Raw genomic sequence first — 27,441 nt, forward strand, 5'->3', positions numbered from 1 at the left:
CTTTCTCTACTGTATTAGTGTCTTAAATCTTTGTTCCATGTCTCAATAAAAGTATCAGATCTGTCTATTATTATATATTTCCAGCAGACAGTGCTTCTCAGTAAATAATAAACCACCTATTTTCTGTTGAGAACTATATGTATCTGGTTTCTGCACCTTAAAGCTAAAACTATTGGAGAAATTGCTTCAAAATTATAAAATTTAGGGTACATGTGATGACATTTCATCTACGTACGGTCTAGAACTGCCTCAAAAGCGTAGACTTTCTGTTGAGGACTATGCATAGAGAAATCCAAATAAGCATCATTTAACCTTTTTAGGTACATTAAGGTAAATATATGAGGATAATAACCTTTGAATAACTTTTCAGAAACGCAAGGTTCGTTGTACAATGTAACACTACATGAGGGAAAAGAAAAGAATGTTTCCATACAAAAGAGGGAGCTTTATTAACAAACAACAACAACAGAAACAAGTCTTTGTTGGACAGTCTACAGGAACAAGTGTCATATGTTGATAAGTGAGTGTTTAATGGCTGATATTCATCTCATTGTCCTCATCATCCGCTGTGGAAAAAGATGAGAAGCAGACTGGCTCACACTCCAAGGTGCGCAGGTTCACAAGACAAGCCGTCTGTGTGCTGCTGAACTCTGGGATTGCTACTAGGAGAACATCTTGTCCTTCAGGTCCTGAGATGAAAAGCAAGACAAAAATTACCATACAAATAAATACTGGTAATGTTAGTTAAAACAGTGCTCCTTTTTATATGATTAAATAGTCTTCTATTCACCTGTGACTTGTTTACATTGGTAGCTTGGTGCATTTCCACTGAAGTACACACGAGGGCACTCTTCCATAATAAAGGGGTCTTTCTGATAGAACGGGTAACAACCTGATGGGTCAACAAAACAAGCCAGAACAATCGAGCATTTTCAGATTTCTTTGTAAAAAATAGTAATACAATCAGATATCTATATATGAATTGAGGTACACAGATATTATGCTAAAGCAACCTAGAACACCCCTTAAAAAAATTGTTGCAAATTTATAAATAAACAGAAAGCAGCCTGTCTAGACCTAGTGTGTCTGGAGCTGTGGGAGCCAGGTGGCGGAGTCTCAGTGTGCTTTCCAATATTTCCAGATGATCATCCATGCTGCTGTACTTCACAATATCACTGATATTCTGTCCTGCTGTGCCCAAGACCCTGAGACCATAAGACATTCTCTGTCAAGAGCTACTCACCACATCATTCCAGTGATAGAGGATAAAAACACAGGTGCTTACTCACCGGACACCATCTACGATAGCTTGGTAAGGGTTGCTGACCAGCTGCAGGGTGGGGAAGGGCACAGACAGAGGGAACATGCAGCGGTGCAGAGGCTGCTGGGGTAGAGTGTAGTTTGTTGGGTCGTACTGTCCAGGCATGACATCTACAGGTACAGAGGCCTATAGTGGACAACACACACATTGCAGGTTTGTGTGTAAAAAAGACCTTCCTTATGCATTCAGCAGTATGACAAACCTAACTCACCATGAGATCAGAAAACAACTATGAACTATGGGACCTGGAAGCTTGATGTACTGAATAAATGTCCCAAATAATGCCCTCAGCTCTTTTGGTCTCTCACCAAAGTCCACACTTTGGGCTGAAAACACTCACCACTAGCTGCATCAGAAGCTCATCCAGCAGTCTGATAGCCTCCACACTCCCAGCCTGAGTCTTCTTAGTCAGGTACTTTGCCTTGGAAAAGAGTTTAATTTACAAGATTAATTCACTATATGTTATAGAATTCTGCTTAAAATGTAAGACAGTGCTGCTTAAAAATTAAGTCCCATTTGACACCTTGGTTGTTGAGTCTTTGTCCTGAGTGCTTTGACTCAGCAGGTTTCCAGCTAGTATGACTCTAGAGATGGATGCCGCTCCGCTCTGCTCTCCCTGATCTCCAAGCTGACCAGTTACCATATCCACCAAAAGCTGCAATCCCATCATGCTGTCTGCTTTGCTGCCGTTCAACCCCAGGCCAGAGGCAAGAAGCACAAACCTGTGAAACCAGTAAAACAGCAAAGGTCAAAGTGAGTTATGTTGATTCTACACTGTCACACTGAAATCAGTCAGGAAAAGCATAATAAAGATGGTATAAGTACTAAATAACCTTTAAACATCCTTCTGAATGCTTCAATGTATTTACCCTGCTTACAAAAACAGGATTGTAGTCAAAGAATCCACTTGTGATAACCGGACGTGTGTGTGCAACTTCAACACTAGGGATGCATGATTTATCCAATTCAGCTTGGCAGTCAGCCAATACATATATATTAAATTCAGCATGCAATGGAAATTGAGAATGTCTTTTCTTCTCTATTATGTCTTATATATGTCTGTCATAATAAAATGTATAAAAGATTTCCAAAAACAAAGTGCACTGATAAATCCTTTATAATAAACAATGCAATATATTGCATTGTTATATCTAAAACAACACAATCTTTTAAAATATCTAAAAAAAATAAAGCAATTGTCAATTTTGATTTCATGGTGACTTTATATTATATAATATATTTTTGTATTCTTATTTCCCTCATTTTTTATTTTGATTACTTTTGCCATCACTTAACACTCACTTAAGTGTTTTTAATTAATTAAATTTAATGAATTAAATAACACTATTAAATGCCATTTTTACTAAATCCAAAATTAATATCTATTTCGCACTGCACATTCTAATGTTATGATTTGCAAATTTTCTTTCATTCTTTTTTTTAGTGGATTATTTTTTTATTTATATAGACAAAATAATACCTTAATTGTAATACTCATTATTAGTTAACACCCATAACAATTATCAGCATATGCATTGGCCAGATTTTTAATACTGTTGCATCCTTATCAGTAAATTTAAAAAAAATCTTGGGATCTCTGGTCATGTCAGGTGTGTTTCTGTACCTGTCTGAGCTGAGAGGCTGTCTGGGTGTCTGTGGAGGAATGTCGGCCATGCAGAAGTCTTCAACGGTGAATTTCCCATCATTCTTCTCTGCACCCATGATGGCTATTACACTACCTGAAAACACAGTTTCACAACAAAACATTACGATTGAGAAGCATGAGAAGATTGAGACAGACCAGTCTTGCTAAATTCTGAAAAAAATTCCCTAACTTTCCTGTATCCCACCTGTCACAAACTTGGGTGTATCTATGTTCCCTTCCAGTTTAATCCTCTGCAGCTCATCCTCCAAAATAAGCTCATCTGATTGGCTGATGTATTTGGCACGAGGTGGTTGAGGCAACAGATTGTGCTGAAGAGAGAAACGAAATGTTACTTAAAAGAAGGGAAGAGGGGGAGAGAACACAAAGCATCTGGTGGTTTTACCTCCTCACTGATCTCCTTCAGGATGGAGGGCTGCAGCTCCATGTTTTTGAATAAGGTGCCCACTATTACACACTGTTCCCCCATCTGCAGGTCACACAGCTTCCTGATGGCCACCACACCGCCTGCCACACATTCACTCGTGTTCACAAGTGCTTCAGGCAGAACACAACAGCAACACAAGCCTCTCAGAGACTACAGATGTTTCTCACCCCACTTCTGCTTGGCTCGGTCTGTGAGGATGTCTCTCATCTGCATGAGTCTGGTGGAGTAGATGTGCGCGTACTGGCGGCTGAAGCTGCGCTCGCCGAGGCGGAATCTCTCCGAGCAGCCGCTGTATGAGAGCTGCTGGCGGTCAAACACCGGCTCCTCCGAGCCTGGAGCAGACAATAGCGTCTCCTTCGGCACGATCACGTCTGAGAACATGACTGAAGGCACGCTTCTGGACCGCAAATTATCAACTAAACTATTTGATGCATATACATGTAATACAAGCAGAATTTGTCAGACGCGCAGTTTTCTGTATGCTAACAGCGGAGTAGCTTCACTTTCTTCTTACCTAATTTTATCCGATGTGTTGTTTTTCTACAATATATAGATAATCTAGTTTGTTTCGATGATAAAGTAAACAAAATAAATAAAATCTGGTCGAGCTACTTTGTATTGATTTTGGTATCTCCCGCTAAATGCGTCACCTATGACCTCTACGAAAATGTGACGCGAGTTCCGCTAAAGACACGCTTTCAAAATAAAAGCCTCCGGCAACGGAAAGGCTCTTGTTTTTACGCAAGAGGCTATAATGATGTATTATTTACATTATAAATAGTCTGAACTAATAATAGCCCTATCGTTTTATCAATGCCTACCAAAACTGAAATACAGTAATATGAAAAATAAATAATGCCAATATTTGTGAGGGAATAAAAGATAACATGGCTAATAACATTTCTTATTGAAATTTATTAGGCAAGTTTTCCTTAGAGACAAGTATTTATTATGCATCTGACAAAATGCAATGTTTCAAAGCTTAACTTGAGATTTGCAAATATTTAACAAATCACCACAGTGAAAAGTGAAACTAAAAATACTGCAGTTTGCAAGGAGACTACAATATTAAACGTCTTATTTAATCTCTCATACACTGAATGTTTAAACACATTGGTAAGATAATCACAAGACACTGATTACTACGAACTTCAGTTCTCTAGTTCTGTGAAGTGTACAAATGTAGCAGGGTTATAAGCACAGTAAATGCTGAAGATTCAGTGAAGATGAGTGATCTACTTCTTCCTTCCTCCTCTTTCCTTGAGGGCCAGGTGAATGACGGAGCCATTGTTCATGTTATAATACGCCAGAGAGTTGGAATCTTTGATGAAAATACCCTGGAGAATCAAACACAACATGAGATCTCAGTTTTCAAAGCAAGTTCTTTTATATTTAATAACGTCACAGGATGCCCTGCTCTTTTAAGTATTCACAGTTTAAATAACCATCTCGTCATTCCACTGAAATAATTTACCTCATACTGCAGCTTCTGTTTTCCAGCCGGCATACCAGTGGCTTCATGGATCTTAACCTTGATGACAGACACCTGAGGCACAATATGGCATTTGATTAGCTCACATTTTCATGAATTCTATACATATTTTGTGTAATCCTAAAGATTAATAGTTCAAATATGTACAAATGGTGCATACAGATACTGGACAGGCAAAGTCTTTACCTGGTCTGTGAGAGGCAGGTTGAAGTTCAGCACTTGGCCACTCAGTTTCCATTCGGTCTTGTCCTGCATGTTGGGCACCTGGACCTTGACTGCAACAGGTCCCTAAAAGAGAGCAAAGGTCAAATTAAAATGAGCAAATGACTCATGCAATAGCAGTAAAAAAAAAAATATATTGATTGGTAAGTGCACTCGAAACACTTTGTTGCCACAGCATTGTACCTTGTTCCTGCGCAGAAACTCCTCTTCTGAAATTAGGTTGTCTTCGGTCTTCATTTTCTTGCTGGAAGGCTCGTCCTCATGAGGAGGTGGAGGATGAGCAGGAGGCATGGGGGCGGAAACAGTGCTGGGAGGTTGAGGCACAGGGGGAGCAGGTACAAACGCTGAAAAACAAATTGATTAAAACAATTATTAGACATAAAACTAATAGAATTATTTAATTCTTAAATTTATTAATTATTTTTATTAAAATCCTTATATAACAAAAAGGTTTATTAAATATAACAATAATCATCAATATAATATATATAATTAGAAATATAAATATAATTATTACAACTTTAATAAACAACATAGAAAAGTCTGTTGACTAAATATTTATTAAAATGTGTACCAAGTAGCTATGTAACAAAGACTCACCAGCAGGAACCACCATGGGTGGAGGTCTGGGTGCCATAATATGGGGACCAGAGGGCGGCATTGGCACCACATTGATTCGTGGGGCATGCAGCATGGGTGGCATGGGGGCCAGAACTTGCCCAGGAGCCAGGCGCACCACAGGAGCCATTGGAGGTCTGGGTATGACAGGAACAGCAGGGAGCAATGTGGTCCGCACTGGAGGTGCCATCTGGAATATACACAAGCACCCTTAGTTAGAAGAACTAGCACTTCTATGTTTGTGTTTGACTCAATCAAGCTGATCTTTCAAAACTCCTGAATGGAGAAACAGATTGAAACTCACAGCGGGTGCAGAGCTGACTGGTGGGCTGGGTTTGGGCAGGCTGGGGACTACTGATGGCAAGGGCGGCTGAGGAATCTCATTGGGCTTGCTGGGACCGATCCTCTCCTTGGTGTCGTCCTCCTGTACCAGACCTTTAGCTTTGTGGATGGCCTCAATCTGCTCCTGCAGGGTGATGTTAGCCTGAGCTGCCTGCTGGGTACGAGCCATACTGCCAGAGTGACCGTCCCATGTGACCTGCAGAGAAAAGAGGATCGTGTGTTAGACGAAAACTACGTCCTTCTGGTATTCCTCACTCAGGGATCACACTTTGTGATCCTCGGTGGTCAAAACATACTGAAGACAATAAGCATAGTATTTTTAAAAAATATATAAAATACAAAAGCCCTACATTAAATAATTCCTATATATGAATATATTTACTTATTTTTACTTGCACTCACACACATATATAATTTTTTCCATTTTTGATTATGAAGTGTGACTTTTTTTTTTTAAGACCATTTAGTTCCTTTCTAACTGCTCATAAAGCAAGTGCCACAAAAGTCACCAAGTTTCACACCATTACAATGAATAAAAAAAATTGTTTTGGTCCTGTAGACTTTTAGAATGTCCCTTAAAACATTTTTCACTCTAGTTTAATTAATTTGTCTACTAATAATGTTGAACAGTGGAGATATATATATATATATATATATATATATATATATATATATATATTAGTGCTGTCAAAAGATTAATCATGATTAATCGCATCCAAAATAAAGTTTTTGTTTACATAATATAAACGATTAATCGTTTGACAGCACTAATATGTGTGTGTGTGTATATATATATATTTTTTTCTTTGTGTTTCTTACCTTCTCCTCTGGTTTCTGTATCTCCTCCTCTCCGATCTTCTTACCGATGGCCGTTTCTTCCACACCGAAAATATCAGTACGTCTCTCGGCCAGCTGCTTCAGGCTGCTCTCAATGTCCAGGCCAGGAGCGTATACCTCCTCCTCAATCTGACGCTCTCGGATGCTGCGGTCACGCTGCTCCAGCCAGCGGGGGTCCAGCAGGCCAATGCGCATGTGCTCCTGCATCTTACTGGCTTGGATCTTCTCACCAGTGATGGGAGAGATGAGGTACTCATCAGGGATGGCCACGGGAGGCAGAGGCCTAGAGGCTGAAAGATGAGATAGAAAGTGAGTGGATGCAATAAAATGTGCTGTTTTAGTGTGTTTCTATAAATGCCCTTACCCTTGGGGTCGTAGTCTTTGCGGATAATAACCTGGTCCGGGGTGGGGGGCAGAGGTGGTGGCAGGGGGTTATCAGGGGGTAGAGGAGCCTTCATGCCATCATCCTCGTCATCAGAGCCCTATTGAGAGAGGAACAACAGATGCTAGTCAGTCAGTGATAGTTAACCCATTTCTACAAATTGCTCATCTATTTTTTATGTGAACATGGAACTTCTTAATCATGACTAAATGCTCCTCGTCTCTTTGGTGTGATCACCCTGATTGTCTCACCTCGTCCATGTCCTGCAGCTGTGTGTCTTGGTCCAGCTGAGCTGCGTGTCCACCCTCCCTGCGCTCTCTCTCATCCTCTTCATCTTCACTCTCTACCTCCATCTCCACCTCCTCACTCTCTCCAAACTTCTCATAGCGCTCCTGGATCAGGATACGAGCACCCAGCTCCTCAGGAGTTGTGGGAGGAGGGAAATTACCTGTAATTTGCATAACAGTTATATAAATTATTGGTATTCATTAATATTAATAATAAATCACAAGCATTCTTCTGATGCAATAGTATGTTTGTGATAATAAACATTCTAAAATTACATAAATTATTAATTACACATGTTCACCTTGCTCATTTGGTTGGAAGTCCACAGTCTCCACCACCACAAAGTCATGCCAGTCAATCTGAGCATAAGCCACTCTCTCCTTCTCTCGCTCCTCCTCTTCCTTCTTCCTCTCTCTTTCCTGGAACTTGGCCCACTCCACACGATACCTCACCTAAAATATTGGGGAATGAAGTGATGTATTTGCTTATAATATGGCATGTAATATATTTAGCAATTTCAGTTCTACTATTTGTTTCACCGAAAGTTCTCTTTATTGGTATTAAAACACCTGAATCAACATAATACACCACCGTCATACTAGGCATATCTTATGTTGCATCTTAAGATCAACTATGTTTGATCCGAAAATGCTGTTATAATTAATTACCTGGTCTAAGACCTCTCGAGGATTCTCTGCTTCCTTCTTCAGCTTCAGCAGAAGACCTTTTGGAGGGATTAAAACCTGCAAGAAGCCAATCATTTAAGGGAATTTAATGTCACACTTGAATAACTTGTATATGTAATACTGTTTCCCACAATACTCAGCTCTCTTTAGCCACCTCAGTCTGCTTCGTCCTGAGTATTGATGCCGTACCTTTGTATATTGTTCCACAAGTTTTGTAAAGTAGTTGAATAAGCTGTGCTGTGGTCGAAGAAAGTCAAACTGGTAGTTCCTCTGCTCCTTCTGCATCAGCTGCGTGAGAAACTGGCGGCCATTTCGGGCGACAAACTGTGCAGTCAGTTTCACCACATCCAGGTCAAAGGCTGAGATGGAGGGAGGGTCGGCAATGAACTCAAACTCAGGTGGAGGCTCCTTAGGGACCACCGTCTCATGGATCACCTGTGCTTGAACCTAAATGACCACAAAAATGTGTAAGTACTGGACAACAGATTTAGATCTGAAAGACTTTAAAATCAGATTGCTAGATTACGGCTTGACTGGTTTTATTTCAATAATGTTAATCACTGCCAGGTTCCTGACCTTCTGAGGAAGCTGCTGTGATGCTGCTGCTTGCTGTTGCATGGCTTTAGGCACAGCTGCAGATGGTTCCTGAGCTTTGCCCTCCTTGAACTCATTGACCTTGTGGCGGTAGTAGGCATGGTAAGGGTCGTTGGGATTGAGGAAGTTGAATTTTGGATTGTTGATCTCATTCTGTCGAATTCTGGCCTCGAACTCAGGTCCATTCCTGTGAACAAAAAAAAGTGGATAAGTAATAGTTTAAAAAAGCACAACAAATAAATTTTGCACTGCATTATACTTATATACCTGGCCACGAAGCTGGCAGTCTTGTCAACAATATTTCGGACTTCAGGAGGCGGGTAGATGATTCCAACAATGGGCTTTGTGGCTGGAGTCTCTTCCTTCTGGTCCTCAGGCTGTTGATTAAAACATAATCAATCATAGCTGAGCTATGCAAAAGGAACGTAAGAGAAAAAATATATTACTTATTATGAAAGTCCTGACCAGACTTAAGCTGTGGTAGAGGAGGTCGATTCATCATTATCTTACTCAAAACATAATCTACAAACGTAATACTATGGTCCATTACCATGTTTGTATGTGCATGGAAGGCAAATATGTTAGCAAGTAAATATAAATCAGATGAATCTATCCAGTAATGTCTCTAAAAGAATAGATATCGATAAATGATCGCGTTATACCTTGTTATTCAGCTCCGGCTGCATGATCTGCACAGGCCCAGGCGGCATGACTGCGACACTACAGACTCTTCTCAGGCCCAAACAAACACGCTAGCAAAAATAAAGCGTTATCATCAGTTTAAGGCGTAATTTGTTGGACAAAGAACACCGTAAAGCTCTGAAAATGACTGAAGTAATACAATTTCTATAACCGTTTCATACAACTCACTAACTTCTCGTTGCGCCAACCGCCACACAACAGAAAACGACAAACGAAATCATTCACTTCCGGTAACAAGACCAAAGGGGATTGTGGGAGATGTAGTTGAAGAGGAAGGCCTCTACCTACAAGCAACCATGGAAACCTAATGTAAATAGAGCTAATGCACATGTTCTCGCTTCGACAACTATTACAGAGTATTAAAGAACAAAATTAGTTTTAGACAGTTAAACAATGACTCATCTGTTAGGTCGTCAGGACTGTATCGACAGTCTCCGCAGAGATCTTATTGATTTACAAGGAGCGGTTCTGGATGTGTTTTCTAAGACTGGACCTGTCCGTTTCCCATCATGGAAGTTTCCCGATAAACTATCATGTAATCTGGATTTAGTCAGCCTTTTAGAAGAGTATGATTATGTGGATGGTGATGAAGAGTTCAGTCAGCACTCTCATATAGTCCTGCAAGAGCTGCTGATTGACAGGTAGTCCATTTGTAGTTTATTGTTTCTTAACTTCACAACAAATGTGTCTTTTATTGTCAATATATGTAACATAACATAATATATATCATAAACATATGATTTTTATATTGATTACACAATATTTGTATTATAATAAATTATTATGAAACTGCTTAAATACATAAACATACAAATATAAATGAATCACTGAGTTTTGATATGTGCTATCTATTTAAATATGCAATTATTATTTTAAGCATTATATAACGTAACATAAATTAAATGTACCGTTTTATTTCCCCACATCATTGTGTGCGTTTGTGTGTTTGTCAAAGATTAATGCTGCTTCTTCAGAGTTTTAACATTCATGCAGAGCTGCTGCTTGAAAAGCAGAAAGCTTTATCATCTGAACAAAATGATATCTCTGTTTCCATTGGTCCTGTGGTCAAACGCTACTGGAAGAACCTACTTCAGCTCAGCAGTCAACAAACACAAGAGGTAAGAAGGATGATAAAGACTAAACACACAACACTTGGTAAACGCCTATCAAAAATGATCCTTGCTAAAAGTCTCTTCTTGCAGAGCACCAGTAATGGACAGCAACCTCCAACTCAGCAAAGCCAATCCATCACCAGAACAGCAGCAAACACTCCTTCCATTGATACACACAAGACACAGAGCACCTCCATGACCAGCATCTATAAAAACTCCCCACCATCAACTCCCCACCAAGAGAGAGCATCCACTGCTGGCTCCTGTGTGTCTACTCACACTGTGGGCTGTCAGACAGTAGAGTCGGCCCTAGTGCCCTGTGAGGCCTGTGCTTGTGTTCAGGCGGTTATGAAGGAGAGCAGTGATGCTCTAGTGTCTCTGTGCCAGTCTCTGGGTTTGCCTTGCTCCATGCAGGGCTTCCTGGAAGCTGTAGAGGAAACGCAGCAGCTGGGCCGCTTGTCTGCATGTGACATTTCCCAATGGGCAAGTGAGCAGCGTAGAGATTTGAGCCGCGTTGGAAAACATGTCCTCGAGGTGAGGGGTTGTGTCCACCCATCATAAAGCATGAGAAAATATAATTTTTTGTTTGGCTGTTTACACTTTTGTGAGTTTATTTTGATTATTTACTCATTTGATTTTCATGACTGTTCTTTTTCATCTGGAGGTGAGAGAAACTGTTGAGCCTCTGAAAAAGAAGCTGAAACAGACAGAGATGGAGCGAGAGAAGCTGAGAAAACAGCTGTCAGAGATGGTCAAAAGAGAAAAGGAGGAGAGGAGGAATATGGAGGAGGAGTGGGAGCACAGAATGCAGGAGCTGAAATCCAAGGGAGAGGAAGCAGTAAGGAGGTTAAAAGAGGAGAAGGAGGATTTAAAGATAGGTGGGAGTTTCTTTAAAAGACTTTAACTCATATGAAAAGATTCTTATGTAATAGTTAAACAATATAAAGTAATAATCATTTTCATTCACAGGTGTGACATTGTTAGAGGACCGAAATTCTGAACTCATGGCAGAACTGGATTTGCAAACAGAAGCAAAACAGAGTCTTGGTAAGTAGGACATCATCAAATACTGGCCACCAGAATGAACTGGAAAAGCTTTGATCGGTGCAGTAGTATAAAATCCATAAATATTCATATAAAATGATCAATGCAATAATCAATCTTTCTCATAGCAATTAGTAAAGATATGAAATAAATTAGATCAATAGTTTTACATATTTAATGTCAATGACCCTGAAATATGATGACCACTTTGGAAGTAATTTAGATTTGATATATAGAGAGCAGTTTATACTGTGTTAGAAAAATATTAAGAATGATGTTATAAGACAAAAGTCCTTGTTTTGTACCCACAATTAAAGTAATTCAAATGGATTGCTTCTCAAAATTAATATTTCAGAGCAGGTTTATTCATCTAATAGTGCCTTACAACTTCCAGTGAGCACGTAGAAACTCAAACACTAAGACAAACTGTTATTGAACATTATAAATATCATAAGGAAGGATTGAATTATTTATAAAAAAACGATAGACAGATTTGGTCTTTATTTTATTATGCAGAACTGTGATCAATCTCTTGATTTCTTTAGAAAGTAAACATTACATTCTGTAAATATGTTTAAAAAATATTAATTTAAACATATTTAATAGCTTAGGTAACACAGTCCTAATAAATACTTTTCTTTAATATTTTGGGGGTGTTTTTTCTCTCAAATTTTCTGAGGGAACTCCATGTTTGGTCCCCTGTGGATCAGTTTGCAAACCCCTGAATTATAGAACGTAGCAAAGGCCTACAGGAATGGTTTTGGGATAACAAGAAATGGCTTTTTGTTGCATAGAATTTGAGAGGGCTACACTACAGCAGGAGGTTCATCGTCTACATTCACTGGAGAACATGTTAAGAGAGGTGGAGGAGAGCAGGCAAAACCTGGAGAAGGAGCTCAGAAGTACACAGACTCTGCTGGACAAAGAGAGCGCCAAGAACCACAGTGTGCAACACCAACATGAGGTGTGTGTTTATTTCCATAACATGATGTATTTTCAAGTAACACAGGATATCCAATAAGAAAAACAATGATGAGACATGATTTTATTTAATTAGACTGTGAAACATGTTCATTTTGTGCGCAGTCGCTTCAAGTGAAACAGGCAGCTCTGCGTAAGCATCAGGATGTGCTGGTGCAGCAGACTGAAGATCTGCATAACAGTCTGGAAGAATGTGAGGATGAAAAAGCTGATCTTGTCAACAAACTCACACAGATCATTCAAGAAAAAGATGCACTTCAGGAGCAACTCACACAGCAGGAGGTAAATATTTAAAATAACTCGGTCAAAATTATTTCGTATGACTGAGTCAGCCTGACTACATTAGGTCACACCAATAAAGGTTAACCTGTGCGTCTCTTTCTCTGCAGTCCCAGTGTAGTTTGCTGAGTACTGAGAAACAGAAGAAGCAGACACAGATCACAGAACTGGAGGAGAGAATGTCTCGACTGAAAGAGATGCTAGAAGAAGCCACCCAGAGAGAGAGGATACTGGTGGCCTTTCCTGAGCTCAACCCACAAGCAGCACCTCAGAGTGAGAAACACACACACACACACACACACAGACACGTTTACTTAGCTATCTAAATGGGGACATTCTTTAGGCGTAATGGTTTTTATACTGTACAAACTGTATATTCTATCGCCCTACACCTAAACCTACCCCTTACAGAAAACTTTCTGCATTATTTTTATATCAGTTTTACAAATTAGGACATCCCCAAAGGGAGGTTTTTAAAGATTTTGTCAGGTTTAGCTCACTTTCGGGTACTAATTTGTCCCCAAAATATGGTTAATGAGGCAAACACACACACACACACACATACAAATACAAAACCATATAGGATGGTGCCTACTCATGCCACTAGAGTTGGAAAGCAGCTTCTTCCAGTAAAGTAGTAGTTCCAGTAAAACCAGTGGATATTTATAGTGTAAATAAAGGTAGATACTGTTTGCACAAGTGTTAACAGCAACAGTAGGTTCTCATTCACACATTTAGCACAATAGTGCTAAATGTTCCTCACAAAGTGTAAATACAAGTATGCTTCAGAGTTTTAAATATACAAGTATATTTAAAGTTAAATATCTGAACTGTGTGGTGGAGTAAGTGAAAATAGCATTTGGTTCTGTTAATTGATCGTAAGTGCATCCTTCTGTATGGACTGTATATTCTGACATTGTCTGTATTTGGAACAGCAAGTATGAGTAAGAGTAGTATGCTAGTGGGCGGGCACTAATCTACTTTAGACTTTTCAACAGCACTGCTACTGAATCCACAGCACAAAACATACATCAGCCAGTGAGGTTTGATTCACGAACAAATGACTCTTGTGAACTTTATCTTTTTAAGTGCACAGACATGCAGTGTGACCAGTGTAGTCCAGTTACCTGAAAGAAGAACTCTATGAGCCAGATGTGTAGTCAATCAAAAACATCAGCGCAACTATTTCCCAATGTATGACTCTTAACAAGTCAGTCCTTTTATAGTGAATCAAAACATACAGCATGACCAAAACATACAGCATGTGATTCATGAATGTACTGTGCGACTCTTGAGTTGGATCTTTTCAGTGAATCAAAACTAGATTGATTCTCTAACGAACCATTTTTATGAGATATCCTTTTCCAGTGAATTAAACGTACAGCTTAGAACTTATTTTAAGTTGTGCATGAGACTTAAATCAGTGTATTTTTATCAGAAGTATTTTTTAAAAAGTTATTAAAAAATAAGTACTTATTATCTTATCTTATTGCATTTATTTTGCCTCTCTCAAAAGACTGTAAAACCTCATTTGAAAGTCTGTACAAACAAGTACCTTTCGGAAAAAGGAAATGAAATTGTTACATTTCTTGTGATTCCTTCCCCTACCTGTCATTCATAACCAGTTGTCTTTGTGTGTCACAGCTACAGGAGATGTGATGTGTGATATGGAGCAGCAGCTCAAGGCAAATTCAGTGAGGATCAGGATTCTGCAGCAGGAGAACATAAGCCTGAGTAACAGTCTAGCCAGACTGCAGGACAGAGAGGAAAATCAAAGATCTTCAGACTCTGGGATAGTGGCGATAGACAGGAGCAGTCAAGCTCCAGTGATGGGACCCCTGGACAACACTAGCACCCCCTCAACCACCTCCTCTCCCTCTTCCCCTTCATCCATTCTTCATCACCAGACTCTCTGCCTCTCTCTCCATAAAGACGTGGAAGAAAGGTACATGAAAATCCGCAGCGCTGCTCGCAGCCGGTCTGCAGGCACACGTCGCAGGTGGAAGTGATGTCACTTAGTGAACAGATCGGTCTAAAGATTTGGACATTATTTTGACTTCCGTGTTTTATTGGACAGCACACATTTGGCATTTGACTTTTGAATGTATAAACATGGATCTCTAAAGCCAAGTACCTTCTGGATTATTTCGGACACAATGCTGTTATTATCAAAAGTCCCGGACAACTTGACACTAAAAAATCTGATTGACACGTGTAAAATTTGTACAGTTAGACACTGAAAAAGGATATTACAAGGCCTACCCATCAAAAAACCCCACTGAACTTTGACTTTAGTCTTTAAATTGATTTTATTTTTGATTTTCTTCATGAATCTCTAACCTCTAAACCTTCCATTTACTCAAGTTATGTGCGACACCTGTGGCCAACCATGTGCCTCGAGGATTGGAGGACACAGCTTCCATGTAGCTATTTTTTGCATTTTACTGTATTAAATATTTAGTCAGTCATCCCCTCTGATGGCAACATGCATACAGTAAATTAATTAAAGAGCCAATTCTACAGTTATTTCTTACACATTATTGTGCATAATTGCGCAATTTCTTATTTCGTTTACTTTTGTTCTTTCCTGTTTGTGTACGTTATATAATGTGTATTGCATAAATAATTGAGTATGTTAAGAAGAATATCAGACAGCTAGAAGAAAAAAAGATACTGTCATCAATTAATCATGTCCAAGCTCATCTCCTATTCTCAGTCAGGAAGCAATCTGAGGTAGAGTCATTATATTCATAAACTCAATAATAGCTGAATAGATGTGAATATATTACACAAATGTTTCAGCCAGTATGTTAACATGTTGTCATAGTAACTCTCAAGGTCAAGTGAAACACCGGTATCTTTTCACTACAGAGATCTGTCAGTCAATGCTGTGTTGTAATATTGAATCAACAGCACACGCAATGTTTCCTGTGTTGGTGCCTGTGGTAACCTCAAGGTGAACACTGCATTACACATAATTAGTGAACAATATTGTGGTAATAGTGCTGACAAACCAAGCATGTTAAAGAGAAATTTAATCTCTGTGTTTTGTGGCACTGATGGGATCCTCGTGTGCAGTTAAGCATGATGGTGTCATATTATAGAGTCTAGGTACATCCCGGTTTGTTGCTGCATCATTCAGGTAGCATTTCATGTACAAAAAGTGAGAGTTCATGTTAAAAAAACTGTTTCTAGACCTAGTTAAGCAGAGGTCATCTTGTTCAAACGGGTATTTGAGAAAAATTCCCATGTGACTCCTCACAAATTCTGCTTAATCTAATAATCCATTCCTGTCGGACTCATCTGTCAAGCCTGATGTTAATGCGTGTGTGTTTTTTAATTGAAAAACTGTATGCTATTTTTTTTTCCTCATCATTTAATATTAACAAAACATTAAATACCAATATCAATTCTATAAATAACAATGAACCATATGATGCTTCAAAACATTTATTAATCACATGATAAAATCTCATAACAGAATGATACAAAGACAAAACAGAATTATATGTTCAGTGACACAACAAAGAGGAAGTTTCTTAAGTGGTGCTTTTTGAAAGAGACGACAGTGCAAGTGAGCAGGGTTTAAGCAAACACAACCTGATATACAGAAGCTCTAGAAAGAGGACAGGCCAAAAAAAAAAAAAAAAAAAAAAAAAAAAAAAAAAAGAGGTGCTTCAAAATTTCTTCAAAACAAGATCCCAGCTTTATAATTATTTTCATCTTTGATTGAATAATACTATTAAATACCACAAAATTACAAATAAGACTATAGTCTCCAGTAGCTGTATGTAAAACTGGGAATGCTTCAGTATCTGCATCATTAAGGCCATTGGTTAGGTGTGCTATATTTACAAACAGAGTACTTTACTGGATCTTGTGCCTTCATTTACTAGTCTTCATATCGGCATTACACAACTAACTCTGGCTGCCAGAAAGACGTGAAGTGGATTATACAGCAGACTGGACTGGCAGACAGGCTTAGATACAAACTCAAGACAGCTGCTAAACGAAAATAGGAAACAGACTGAGAATATAAACCTCCATTGAAGAGGTTTGAAAATACAATAAAAGGGAGTCCTGACATTATCTGAAGCAGTGGATGAGTGTGATGGTGTGGGTCTTTTAACCTTATCAGCACATCAGTGAAATGAAGACCATTAGTCCAGTGCCGTGTGTGAGGGACTATTCAGCTTTACATTTACTGTATATACAAAAAATAAATGAGTTTTGGAGTGTTAATCATTTGTAGCAATGTAAATACTCAGCTGTCAAACATCACAATCTGCATTTAAATAATTTTTTAATTTAAGTAATGTTTAAACTTTGCCGGCTATGCACAGGTTTAAAAGAAAACAGAAAGCATAAACAGCAGGAAGTAGAATGACTTGTCATGTTTGTGAATGTGTGTGTAGTGCTATCTGAGTGACAATAATAATCTCTCTCTACAGAGATAATCTGGGTCAGTCTGTGAGGGAGGGCATGCTGTAAATCTAGGGGGTGAGGGAGATTACAGGGGCTTGTGAAGGGAAAAACTTGTCTTTGCTTCTGTATGGCATGTAATTTTCAATATCTGCTGTACGGCCAATAACCACTGCATATAAAATGCACTTTTCTGTTGTCCTTGTACTAAGAAAAGGATTTGTTCTGTGCTTTTGTCAATATTCTAGTGGTATTAAAGAGAAGTATAAATTATTATTAGTCATTTACTCACATGTTCATTTGCAGTCCACTGAGGGCAACACAAACTGAGGAGCTCAGAGGGGCACAATGGTGATCAGGGTGCCAGAAATTCTAAACACTATGTAAGTGTGTTTGTAAGTTTGCGATTATAATTTGGACTATTCTATCAACATAAAATGAGTTAATCTTTCAGGTCATCATAAATTCTAAAGCCCAATTTCTAATACACATGGAGCTGGGCCAATGACAAATAAGAGTGTTCAAAATAAAGAATAGGAAAATGTTTTAGAAATCTAGTTTATATCATATCACGTTTGTTTAAATGTACTCTTTTTAAATAGTTGTACAGTATTTTAACAAAGCCACTTACCTTTTTTTCTAATAAATAACAGAATAAAAGATTAGTTATTTTTAATAATTCCATCCTTTTAATAAGGCTTTTTTCCTCTTTCTGATATCAGGACAGTTGTGTCACAATGATATTTTTAATTCATGCAACATTTCTGTCAATTAACCTTCCTCAGGCTAGCAGGATTTAACCTTTTTTTTTTTTTTGAAATAAAAAAAAAAAACATGGTATATTCAAGTCACTATAATTGCATTTTTAAGTAAATTAATAGATCTGGACAAAAAAAACTAAATAAATGTCACTGACCCAGCTGCTAAAATAAACAGCCAGTTTCACAGGTACCAATTCTAAGTAAATGTTCTAGCTCTGTCACGTCACACTGAGCGAGTATGTGTGAGAATGAGGACGGTTCAGTACGGGTGAATGCCACGTGAGATGTGCAGATCTGAGTGTGGGAATAAGGATTAGTGAACACTGGGGTAAGTGTGTTTGCAAAGGTAAGGCTAGTGAGGTGTGGCAGTGGACACAAATGAAAAATAATTACTCAGAGGCAGTTCATACTAAGTCTATTGTACAAACAAATGAAAAACTGGATTCATTTTAACATCATGAATAGCTAACATTATTAAAACATGATTTTGGTTACAGTATGTACTGATAAATAAATAAATATACAGTAATACTGTATTATAAAAATAAATATTTAAGAGGTGCAGAGAAGTGGTAGAAAACAAAACATGTAGAAAGATGGTGGAAACAGAGCCACTGAGGTTAGTGTGTGTTTAGTGTAAATATAGTAATGTTTAATTATATTAATATGATCCATTGATGGTTCCTGCCTTCTGTCAAATTAAAATTATGGCCGTCAATGCATATGTGTGTGTGTGTGTGTGTGTGTGTTTATGAGTGTGCGGTTGTGTGTGATCTAATGGGGGGAGACAGATTTGAGTAGAACCACATGATCTCTTAACAGAATTTGCTAAGACCCCATATTTTCTGTCTAACAACCAGTGATTGTCAGTATTTCCCACAGGCCTACAGAAACAATAAAAATATCTGGTAACTACACTCCAAATCACAGCCACAATCTCTTGCATTATAGAATAATGTACTATCATATCTGTGTGTTTCAATGTTTGGACTACACAAATAAGGTTTCCTAAGAATATGCTTAAGTGGAAACTTACATATGTGTTTGAATCATAAACAGCAGCTTCTTCTAAAGGTTTCAGCTTTCACAGAGCAGCAATGCGGATCCACTCGGCTCTATGTAAACACCATAAAAGACAATGGAGATACGGAATCCGGTTGGGCCACAGAATTATAGTGCACTTTGCTGACTCTCATATATAATTAACATACAAGCCAACGTAGTAGCTAAACACTGTGGATATATTATGCTAGAAAGAAAATAAATGGCCCGTAGTTGATTAGAATGGTGAACAGGGAAGTTGACACTAGTTGCTCAAAATACAAAAAACAATATCTTTAAAGAAGTACGTTGGAGTCAGTGCAAGTTAAGACTAATTAACAGCATTTGTTGATTACCACAAAAATGAATGTTCTCTTAATTTATTTTCTTTAAAAATCTCAGTTACTTTATTATAGTTACTTATAGTAACAAGACAAAAAAAAACATTTTCTTTGTAAAGGTATATACAATTTTTGCTGCAATGACAATGCAGTGTTGTAAACCCTAAAAGCCTAAAATGACTGTAAAAATTATTTAAACAGCTTTACAGCTCAAATATTACAGTTTTAACAGAGGAATTGCTTTACAAAATAATAAGATACATTTTTCTGCTAGCAAGTCCTCCAAAGTCCAAATAAATTCCAAATAAATTTTGTGGTAACCAACATTATGCCACAAATGTTCCTGAACCTGGAACATTCCTTCAAACCATCTTTTTTATTAACAGTTGATCCTGACATGTTGTCAGTAAACTGAAAAGAAAGAAAAGCAAGTAGAACAGGCAGGTGTTCTCTAAACACACCTCAGCATGATCAGATCATCTGCTGGCAGGTGGATTGTCGTGGGTTGGTGTGTGTGTGCTGTGAGTGTGTCCTTCAGGCTGGACGTTCTGGACTGTCTCCACTAGGCTGCCGCTGGGAAGGACCACGTAACGCGCTGCCACGTCCTGCCCCTGCTGCTCCCGCAAACCCTCCTTACTGTGCCAGATACCATAACCGAAATACACCAGAAGACCTGTGACAGAGCAGCAGGACAAATTTGATTCTGCGAGCAGGCTGGTTTAACTGGTTAGTAGCAGTACTGACAGGAACTGATGATAATCATGTTTAGATTGATCTTCTTTTCCCATACTAGCTCAGTCACTACAGACAAAAGCTGGACTCTCTTTAACAGCTTGAACATGCAGAAACAGTCACCATTTAGCTATTAACTTTGACTAAAAAAATTAGCAGAACAAATCTAAACCTTCAATCTATAGGCATATTTGCAACATGTTTGCCTATTTAAAACAAGAAAGTGTGTTCATTTATCTGTCAGGCAGCAGTATGTACATTTTATAGTCTGAACCTCAGACTAACCTACACAATACAAAATCCTACTTTTTTGACAGCTGGGGGTGGCCAAAATCTTTGGTAGGAAAATAGCACCGTGAACGATCTGCGTTACATATCTTCCAGTGTTACACAAAATAAGTCCTATGGATTTGGAATAACATGAGCTTGAGTAAATGATGAACTTTGAAGAACGGTCTCTTTAAGACAGCTACAGTCGATTCATTTTCTTTAGCAATTGTCTTTAATGAGATTACGTTGTTCTGTAATGAGTTGATCAGTTATAAACTATATGGATCTCCTTTGCCGTGATACTGTAGAGTGGTATTTGCTGAATTGATTTATGCAATTCACAATAATGTGGTGGAATAGAGGTGAAGAGTGATGAACTGCTACCTGCTGCGACCCATACGGTGAAACGGATCCAGGTGAGTGGACTTAACTTCAACATGAGAAATACATTCAGAAGGATGCTGAAGCCAGGAACAAATGGCACCAGAGGAACCTAAATGATGAAAAATATTAGTGATCAAAAGTCTAAATCATTACTGTGAATCTTTGTTGTTGTTGTTGTTTTCTGAAAAGTTTTGTTTCAATAAACTGGTTATAAATATATACATAAATATAATTTGCTTCAGATGTTCTTACAATAAGCTCACTAGAGCAATATTCAATGAGTCTGTGAGTTGGTAACTCAGATCACTCCAAGAAAGACAGCAACAAGTCAGTAAACTATAGATTCAAGAACTGCTCGGACCAACTCAAGTCCTATTCCTAAACAAATACTTCACAAAATATTTTTTTGAACCGATTCAGCTAATTTATTGATCTGACTCAAAAGAACAAATCGTACATCGCTGACATATTCAGTAATAGACAATGGTAATATTTTATGATGCACACATGCACAGAATTTAACACTTAACTATGTTTAAGGAAATAAATTAATCCATGCTCACTCCCTTTTACACTGTATGATAGCTATGGCTTTGTCTAACCAGATGTCTAAAAAATCTCATTATTGTGGTATTTTATTTCACCTGAAAAGTCTTGTGATTGGGCTGCTGCTCATGGACCCAGATGAGAGCCAGACTAAGCAGGAAGACCAGACTGAAGATGACCAGCAACAGGGTGAAGCTCCACAAAGGCAGATTCAGCTGGTTATTCCCGAACACCAGCACAGCACAAAGAGAGACTCCACTGACCATCAGAGCGAGCACAGAGAACCCCACCACCTCGCCTGGCTCACAGTCCCCCAGTATCCGGCCCAGATACGGCTCCCATCGAGCCTTCAGCGTGCCTGGAGCCTGTCTCTCCTTCACTGCCTTCTGCCTCTCCACCAGCTGAAGTTTATCAGAGAAGGACTCATACTCCTTCAGCTCTCCGCTGTCCTGTGCAAAGGTCTGGGTCTCATTCGTCACCGCAGACGGGTCCACCTGCTGTCCTGACTGGTTCATTGAAGGTGTGGATGAAGCGTCTGTCTTGATTCCACCTCCTCCTGAGCTCCTGCTACTTTTATCCGGTTGGAAGCGGAGCACTATGATGCTGGCCGCTACAAAAGTGTAAGCAAGCAGAGTACCAATAGAGAGGAACTGAACCAGTGCTTCCAAATCAAAGATGAGGGCAAGGATTGCCATAAGGCTGCCAAAAACAAGAATGGCGACCACCGGGACTTTGGTTACAGGGTTGACACGGGAAAAGACAGAGAAGAAGAGGCCATCCTCCGCCATGGCATACACGATCCGCGGGAGAGAGAAGAGGTTGCTGAGCAACACAGTGTTCATGGCTAGATGAAAGAGATTAGACAGTTTTAATTAGTCAACACAGGAAAACAGTGTAAACCTTAATCCATCCATAGTTTTCATTTTTAAAATCTAACAATAATACAACATCATCTATATCAACATAACAGTTATAGAGACTGCTATGAAGTTCAATCATGTCTTCCAAGAAAGAAAAAAAAAAAATCAAATAAAATATTTTACATGGCAATGTGACCATATTCAATTCAAGTTTATTTGTATAGCGCTTTTCACGATACAAATCGTTGCAAAGCAGCTTTACAGAAAATGAAAGATTCTACAATATATTAGTAGTAGCTTATCAGTGGTGACTATGTCCACATGAACATGTCAAAGCTGAATTTTCAGCATCATTACTGATGCGGAAAATGTTGAAAACAGTTGTTCTAATTAATATTTTTGAGGAAGCGGCGATACATTTTTTTAGGTTTCTTTGATGAATAAAAAGATGAAATGCATTTGTTTGAAATAGAAATCTTTTATAACATTTATAACATTATACTGCCATTTTTGATCGATACAATGCATCTTTGCTAAATAAAAGGCTTTTTTCCCAATAAATTTCTGTATATGTATATAATGAACCAAAATGATAATCTAAATAATTAACCAAAGTGAAGTCATTTTGAAATAATTATTTTTTATTGCATAAAAATGCTGGATGGAAAAACCAAAATGTGAATAAAATTCTCATGAAGAAAAAAAAATTATGTACATTAAAAAAAAAAAAGGCTCACTGGATGTGCATTTTTATTTTTTAAATATGTAAGGTGACAGAGGCAAACCACAATGGAAACACATTTATCAAATAAATTATTAAAAGCATATCAAGAAAAGGCATGTGACGTTTTCTCAACAAGTGATGTGACTGAATAATTTGCTCATATCCTCTTTCTCTACCTTTTTTTTAAAAATAAATTTCTTATGTATTTTAAGGTAAATATTGCAGAAAATAAGTCTTTTGGTGCAAAAAGACTTTTGGTACATCTTTTGTTGTCTTGTATATATTAGTTTTAAATCAACCGTCGCACACCCTTCTCACTAAATGTCAACACTGTCCATTAATAAACCTACATGTCAACCACTAACTCATACTCACCACAGATGGATCCCACAGCCACGATGAACCCGGCCCAGCTATATCCTCGTCTGAAGAACGCATCTGAGAGTGCGGAGTTTGGGTCGAGCGTATGCCATGGAACCATCAGCGTAAGAACCGTGGACACCAGGACATATGCTGTGGCTGCCAGGCCCAGTGAGATTGCAGTCGCTGCAGGAATAGCCTTCTGAGGATTGCTGGCCTCCTCGCTGGAAGCCGCTATCACATCAAAGCCAACGAAGGCATAGAAGCATGTTGCAGTTCCTGCCAGGATACCTGAAAGTCCAAAGGGGGCAAAGCCTCCCTCCCGAGCACTCCAGTTGGCTGGGTCGGCCAGTACAAAGCCAAACACCAAGATAAAAATAATAACTATCATACTGACGGCTGAGAAGATGTGGTTTAGCCAAGATGAGACACGAACACCAAATGAAATGAAAAAGGAAGCTACTAGGAGGATGGCAGCTGCTAAGAGATCTGGGTAATGAGTAATGAAGGGCACATCCCAACGCATCACATGACTCTCTGTGAAATTCTGGATTCGGTGATTGAAAATAGAGTCCAAATATCCACTCCATGCACGAGCTACTGCTGCCCCACCAATCATATACTCTAAAATTACATTCCAGCCAATCAGGAATGCCCAGATTTCCCCAACAGAGACGTATGTAAACATGTAGGCGGAGCCTGTCTTTGGTACACGGGCACCAAACTCAGCATAGCACAGTGCTGCCATGAGAGACGCTACTCCTGCTATGATGAAAGACACCACTACAGCTGGTCCTGCAGTGTTTTTAGCAACAGTTCCTGTGAGAACATACAGGCCTGATCCCACCATTCCACCAACACCAAGAAGTGCGAGGTCCACTGTGGACAGACAACGTTTCAGTGATGTTGCCATTACGTCCTCCTCCAGCGTCTTCAGCCTGTTCAGCTTCTGACAGAACCTCACCACTGGAGAGCAGCCGGAAACACATGATGCCATCTTAATGAAAGAGATTGTGTGAAATATACTAAGATCACACCTGGTCCATAATTTTCTGAGTCAAACAGGCTCTACAAACCTAAAAGGAATAGAAACAGAACAGAAAAGCAAAGTCAAAAATTAACTAGTTCTTTAAGCAAATGATTCCAGCACAAGTGACAAAAATTGACCAGATAATTAAAACATGTGAGCAAAGCATCTAATGTTTGATATATTTCATACCATAATTTTCTGGGCCTGTCTAGTATGGGTTTAGGTGCCTTTGCAGTGGCATGTATAGCAGACGTGTACTCACTGTCAGTGTACCTAATGTTAAATTATTTAGATTATATTTTATACGTTACATTATTTCTTTTATTTAATCTGTTAAATCCCTCTATGTAGACCTGGCATTTTATCTCAAAATGCAGCATGAATGTTCGTTACTGTTTAATGCTTAATTTGATATATATTTGATCAAATAAATGATAATGTTAGTTATGTGGAGATGTGGCCTGGTTACAGTGGATCAGTCCACACACACAGATGATGCTACAGATCACATCACATCCGCTGCTGGAGTCCCAGAGGAATTATGTCTAACTCTCCATTGCAGTCAATCTATAAATCACTTTAATAACTAAGATTGATATAAAAGCCAAGCTAAATGTGGATGCACTACCTTTTGCCATGAAACACAGCATGAATAATTTGAGTTTGAGTCATTTTAATTTATTTGAGATTAGTGATATTTCAAAGAGCTGGAATTGGCTCACATATAAGAGCCAGCGATTTTTCGCAAGCCTTTTCTTGTTGTTTTTATCGTTTAATTGAACAAAACTGTGACAGCTGCTGTCTCATCCTTAACGCTAAAGCCACTAAAACACGGAGACAGGTGAGAAACTGCCCCGCTCTCTGCTTTGTACTGACTGACCACAAACCTAAGCACTCAAATCATAAACATACACATCCGTGAAATAAAGAACAGTATGAGTTTGTACCTGTAGTTGGATCGTGTGTCGTTCGGTGAAAGCGATGCTGTAAAGCGTCATTGAACAGAAGGAGGGTGGAGGAGCGAACAGGAGCTGTTTCCGCTCTTAAAGCTACAGCACCTCATTCATCAGCCTGTACCCACCCTAACATATTAGAAATAAATAATTAAAAATTAGTGAAGTGGTGTGTGGCCAAGTATGGTGACCCATACTCGTAATTTGTGCTCTGCATTTAACACCATCCAAGTGTACACACAGTAATTAACATACACCCGGAGCAGTGGGCAGCCAATGCTGTGGCGCCCGGGGAGCAGTTGGGGGTTTGGTTCCTTGCTCAAGGGTCTCACCTCAGTCGTGGTATTGAGGGTGAGACCCTTGATACTCTCTATCCATCAGGCTACGACTCATCTCGCAACGAACATCACAGACGCAAAACATTCTTGAAATGGAGTTCTTTAAGAGTGAACTTGAGGACACAAAGAAACGGGTTGAGGAGAAAGGACAGGAAAAACACAAAAGGCCCGAAGCTGAACTCGTTGGTCTCTTGTGCAGATTTTGTAAAATGGATCTGAAGCAGGGTTCAAACAGTCCTCACATACACACAGGCAGGGCCGGCCCAAGCCTTTATGGGGCCCCAAGCAGAATTTTATTTGGGGGCCCCCCAGCCAACATTCTATCACGGGTCCCGTGTGGGCCCCATATGGGCTTTAAATATGGGCCCTACATGGGTTTGTCCATGGGTTCCATGTGGGCCCCATCTGAAGTAGCCCATATGAATCTCATATGGGGCCTGACTGGGACTAATGTGGGGCCCAACTGGGCAACACATATAAGACCCATATTGGTCCCACTTATGACCCAGCTAACAATCCAAGGTGGGGCCTAGATGGGTTTGTCCGCAGGTTCCACTTGGGCCCTTTATGAATTAGCCCACATAAATCTCATATAGAACCTGAATGGGGCCCAACTGGGCAACATAAGTTTTGAAACCCATATGGCATACACCCAGTATATGTGCCTGTTCCTATGAGGTTTTTTGACGCATCAAGCCTGAACAGTATTTATAATTATCAATTCTAATTTACCTGTGATATAAGAAAAATAAAAAATAAATGAATAATCGATAAAAGCAAAATCTGTATTTTAGTTAGGTACATGTCAGTTTATTATCATTAATCTACAAAATCTCAACACATGAAAGGTGTAATTTAAAAAATAAATAAATCAGAAATTAAAATGTAAAAATACAGTATATCAAATACTTTATTATAATTCAGACATTTTCAATAAAACTGAAGTTTTTGTAAAGTGTTAAACACCAACGTTACCAGTTTAATTTAAAACAGGGTGATACTATCCCAACAGTTGATTTCACATAACCAAACTTATTTAACAATTAAAAAAATATTAATAAAAAGAAAAAAATCAGTCAAGAAAAGAAAACTAGTGTTACTCCAAACCCATAAGAAATTATTTCATTATTTAATTCAAGTGGTCTGAAAAGTCATGAATAGACTTTCAATGGAGAGACAGAAATGTTTTAATTTCATAAAAAAATAAAATAAAAATTGCGTTTGGTCTCATACTGTATCGTGTATCTTATCAGTGTCTGCACTTGCTTGGCCATTTTTTGTGATTAATAGGAAAGTGGGTTCAAGCGCCAGCAGAAGGCAGTGTAATGAAATAGTCTTTAAGAGATGCAGTCTATCAGCGGAAGTTCAAATCAGCTCGTAAGTGTATTTAATTGTCTCAGTGTTTAGCCGTTGCTAGGAAACGCTTATTTTTTTTTACTGTGTTGAGAGTTGCTGAAATCGCGTCCTGTAGCGGTGACTCTCTGAGCGGCAGGTCCTGTAGCGGTGACTCTCTGAGCGGCAGGTCCTGTAGCGGTGACTCTCTGAGCGGCAGGTCCTGTAGCGGTGACTCTCTGAGCGGCAGGTCCTGCAGCGGTGACTCTCTGAGCGGCAGGTCCTGCAGCGGTGACTCTCTGAGCGGCAGGTCCTGCAGCGGTGACTCTCTGAGCGGCAGGTCCTGCAGCGGTGACT

At 39.0% G+C, this 27,441-nt stretch overlaps 4 protein-coding genes across 6 annotated transcripts; 1 reads left to right on the top strand and 3 right to left on the bottom strand.

Annotated features, from left to right (window-relative positions):
• Positions 1 to 420: 420 nt before the first annotated feature.
• LOC306849197 (DNA polymerase delta subunit 2-like) lies at positions 421 to 4,082 on the bottom strand. Its single transcript, XM_079384062.1, has 11 exons — positions 3,926 to 4,082; positions 3,579 to 3,808; positions 3,370 to 3,491; positions 3,172 to 3,295; positions 2,946 to 3,060; positions 1,845 to 2,043; positions 1,662 to 1,742; positions 1,290 to 1,447; positions 1,078 to 1,205; positions 791 to 892; positions 421 to 689 (listed from the first exon to the last, which is right to left on the bottom strand). Exons 2-11 carry the CDS (start codon positions 3,790 to 3,792, stop codon positions 529 to 531), a joined length of 1,404 nt encoding a protein of 467 aa, XP_079240188.1. The 5' UTR covers positions 3,793 to 3,808; positions 3,926 to 4,082; the 3' UTR covers positions 421 to 528.
• A 196-nt stretch (positions 4,083 to 4,278) lies between these two features.
• On the bottom strand, positions 4,279 to 10,196 carry LOC306849198 (splicing factor 3A subunit 1-like). Of its 3 annotated transcripts, none has more exons than XM_079384063.1 (16): positions 9,747 to 9,806; positions 9,535 to 9,624; positions 9,140 to 9,249; positions 8,855 to 9,059; positions 8,468 to 8,725; positions 8,261 to 8,335; positions 7,894 to 8,044; positions 7,556 to 7,752; positions 7,287 to 7,404; positions 6,905 to 7,212; positions 6,048 to 6,281; positions 5,726 to 5,933; positions 5,309 to 5,469; positions 5,090 to 5,191; positions 4,886 to 4,957; positions 4,279 to 4,748 (listed from the first exon to the last, which is right to left on the bottom strand). In XM_079384063.1, exons 2-16 carry the CDS (start codon positions 9,580 to 9,582, stop codon positions 4,647 to 4,649), a joined length of 2,349 nt encoding a protein of 782 aa, XP_079240189.1. In that variant the 5' UTR covers positions 9,583 to 9,624; positions 9,747 to 9,806; the 3' UTR covers positions 4,279 to 4,646. The 3 variants fall into 3 exon arrangements, with proteins under 3 accessions (XP_079240189.1, XP_079240190.1, XP_079240191.1); XM_079384064.1 differs by having other exon boundaries at positions 4,308 to 4,748; positions 9,743 to 10,196; XM_079384065.1 differs by having other exon boundaries at positions 4,308 to 4,748; positions 9,736 to 9,812.
• Positions 9,820 to 16,624, top strand: LOC306849201 (coiled-coil domain-containing protein 157-like). Its single transcript, XM_079384069.1, has 9 exons — positions 9,820 to 10,215; positions 10,530 to 10,692; positions 10,777 to 11,220; positions 11,351 to 11,564; positions 11,656 to 11,733; positions 12,525 to 12,694; positions 12,817 to 12,993; positions 13,101 to 13,263; positions 14,635 to 16,624. The coding sequence occupies exons 1-9, from the start codon at positions 9,968 to 9,970 to the stop codon at positions 14,997 to 14,999; spliced, it is 2,022 nt and encodes a 673-aa protein (XP_079240195.1). The 5' UTR covers positions 9,820 to 9,967; the 3' UTR covers positions 15,000 to 16,624.
• Positions 16,426 to 25,469, bottom strand: LOC306849200 (cationic amino acid transporter 4-like). Its single transcript, XM_079384068.1, has 7 exons — positions 25,409 to 25,469; positions 23,447 to 24,507; positions 21,586 to 22,331; positions 20,942 to 21,050; positions 20,017 to 20,228; positions 19,210 to 19,288; positions 16,426 to 17,194 (listed from the first exon to the last, which is right to left on the bottom strand). The coding sequence occupies exons 2-5, from the start codon at positions 24,426 to 24,428 to the stop codon at positions 20,032 to 20,034; spliced, it is 2,034 nt and encodes a 677-aa protein (XP_079240194.1). The 5' UTR covers positions 24,429 to 24,507; positions 25,409 to 25,469; the 3' UTR covers positions 16,426 to 17,194; positions 19,210 to 19,288; positions 20,017 to 20,031.
• Between the last annotated feature and the right edge of the window lie 1,972 nt (positions 25,470 to 27,441).

The sequence above is a fragment of the Barbus barbus genome, assembly GCF_936440315.1.
Source record: "Barbus barbus genome assembly, chromosome: 29".
In the NCBI taxonomy this organism is placed as follows: domain Eukaryota; kingdom Metazoa; phylum Chordata; class Actinopteri; order Cypriniformes; family Cyprinidae; genus Barbus; species Barbus barbus.